The following is a 2,189-nucleotide window of genomic DNA, read 5'->3' as shown; positions in this document are numbered from 1 at the left end:
CCGAATTTCCCAATCTACTAAAAGATCAATAAATACTGTCCGCTCAGCTCTGTCTGTGATTCTTTTTCCTGTGTCTGATTCTTCGTCTCTACTTTTGTTCCAGTTTTGATCCGTCATCATGGCCGAAGCGTCCAATCACTCCCCTGCCAATGACAATGAGCAAGAAAAGCAACAGCTAAACAAGGAGAAGAAACACGACTCTGGAGCGGCGGATCTAGAGAAAGTCACGGATTATGCCGAGGAGAAAGAGATCATCTCGACTTCAACAGACCTCGAGGATGCGATAACTATTATACGTGAGCGATGTTGTATTTCATGTCTGCTCCGTCATTTGGATTCATCCCAATGTCAAGTAACTTTGCTTTCAGGCAACAGAAAAGTGGCCGAATCCGCGGAGCAGTTGGCCAGAGAACGAGAATTGGCCAAAGTAGCCATTAACAAAGAAGATGTGGATCTCATCCTTAACGAACTTGAAATCAACAAGACCAAAGCTGAGCGCACCCTTCGTGAGCATCAGGGCAATGTCGTTGAAGCTCTAGCTGCCTTGACCAATTGATTAATAAACATTTCGTTGTCATATACAAACTCGATATCGTTCCATTTTGAGGGCGTTGCATGCAAAGAAGTAGGTCAGCTGTCCTATTGAATTAATGTTGCTGATCGCTAGAATCGGGGATTTTGATGGCCACGAAAGGCTTAAACTGTCGTCTTGGCTTATGAAAACAAACACATACATCATCATTCATGAGAGATGGCCGCCAAAAGGACAGGAAAAATCGCTTTTCGTTCGTCATCATCGCCCTTGTGAGGCATCCATGAGGTCTACGCAACATTATCGCTTCCAGTGTACATTTGCATACAACGCCAGAGTGCCTCGGTCTTTTCCTTCCAACGTGGCTTGTTCGGAGATTGCTTCAGAGCCCAAAACAAACGCATTGAATCAGGATCGTTTGTCCAAAGGTGGAACAAACATTATTTAACAGACAGACAACCGCAGCTACCGAATATCATCACCAAACGCGAGCAATAAAAACGAGTTAAACGTTCCGTTTGTCCATCGAGATGAGATTTTTTTTTTTGTTGGCTTTTCCCCTTGTTCTCACGGTAGCGATCTTTTTGTTGCACGGATTTCAAAATTGTCGGGCTTGAATCATCCCGTTGTACTACATCTGACTTACNAACAGACAGACAACCGCAGCTACCGAATATCATCACCAAACGCGAGCAATAAAAACGAGTTAAACGTTCCGTTTTTCCATCGAGATGAGATTTTTTTTTGTTGGCTTTTCCCCTTGTTCTCACGGTAGCGTTCTTTTTGTTGCACGGATTTCAAAATTGTCGGGCTTGAATCATCCCGTTGTACTACATCTGACTTACATTTGTTGAAAATTGGATGAAGTTCTTCCTACTTTCCACGCATTGAGAGCGAGGGAAAAGGCGCCACTCAACACCAAAAAGTCAGATGGAAATCTCCCTTGAGCGCTGCCGTTTACCAACGTGTTGAGGAGGGCGATCTTGCCGCCGATTTCACGCCATCTTCATCCACCCAATTCCCACAATCCGCCATAACATATCGCACAAGCTACAACACACTTATACCTACCCTACTTTTCCAACGTAGAATACTACTTTAGGTACATACGTTCATTGGTGCATGTTTGTACGTCTACGTAGGCTCTTCATTGCCTGGATGGAGTGGGCGTCCGCCCATTCTGAATTGGTGAGAAAACATTTGCCTCTTGGAAAGCTTCTTTGAACATTGTCCACGGCCGTGAAACGATCAAGACGATATTTTTGCTAGTGTGGCAATTCTGATCAATCTTTTAAAGTTGAAGCAGACGCCAGACTACACCAAATCACAACCGTTAGGATGAATTCATTGAAGGGCAATAGCCTTGCCATAGAACGTATGCGAGAAAAAGACGAGCTTGACCGTTTGGCTAATCAGAATACAAGTCAAAGACGCGGTACACCCCGGGTAAGTTGTGTCAGTTTCAATCTCTTTTATTCATCAACCTCGCTCATTGCTTCTGCAAAAGAAGGACCAAAATGGTGTTACGTGAAAATGAGGCAGTCGACAAAATATGATTGCCAGTATTTGAAAATAGCACGACTTTAATATCCTTCGCTACTCAGATACATGTATCATATGTGAAGAAGCGACTCAAATTAAACCCGTATGAACACTG

At 43.7% G+C, this 2,189-nt stretch overlaps 2 protein-coding genes across 2 annotated transcripts in view; both read left to right on the top strand.

Moving 5' to 3' along the window:
• The window catches only part of LOC131893424 (huntingtin-interacting protein K-like), a 2,154-nt gene extending 1,569 nt beyond the window's left edge, over positions 1–585 (top strand). The window contains exons 2-3 of the mRNA XM_059243459.1: positions 104–296; positions 369–585. Of these exons, the coding sequence (XP_059099442.1) occupies positions 119–296; positions 369–556 (366 nt within the window). The 5' untranslated portion in view covers positions 104–118 and the 3' untranslated portion in view covers positions 557–585. The remainder of the gene's footprint in view (positions 1–103; positions 297–368) is intronic.
• A 1,221-nt stretch (positions 586–1,806) lies between these two features.
• The window catches only part of LOC131880897 (uncharacterized), a 2,608-nt gene continuing 2,225 nt past the window's right edge, over positions 1,807–2,189 (top strand). Inside the window, exon 1 of the mRNA XM_059227622.1 lies at positions 1,807–1,978. Coding sequence (XP_059083605.1) covers positions 1,871–1,978 — 108 coding nt within the window. The 5' untranslated portion in view covers positions 1,807–1,870. The remainder of the gene's footprint in view (positions 1,979–2,189) is intronic.

This window comes from Tigriopus californicus, chromosome 1, assembly GCF_007210705.1.
Source record: "Tigriopus californicus strain San Diego chromosome 1, Tcal_SD_v2.1, whole genome shotgun sequence".
Lineage (NCBI taxonomy): Eukaryota > Metazoa > Arthropoda > Copepoda > Harpacticoida > Harpacticidae > Tigriopus > Tigriopus californicus.
Note: the sequence above shows the minus strand (reverse complement) of the source record. Positions and strands in the feature narration are given on the sequence as shown.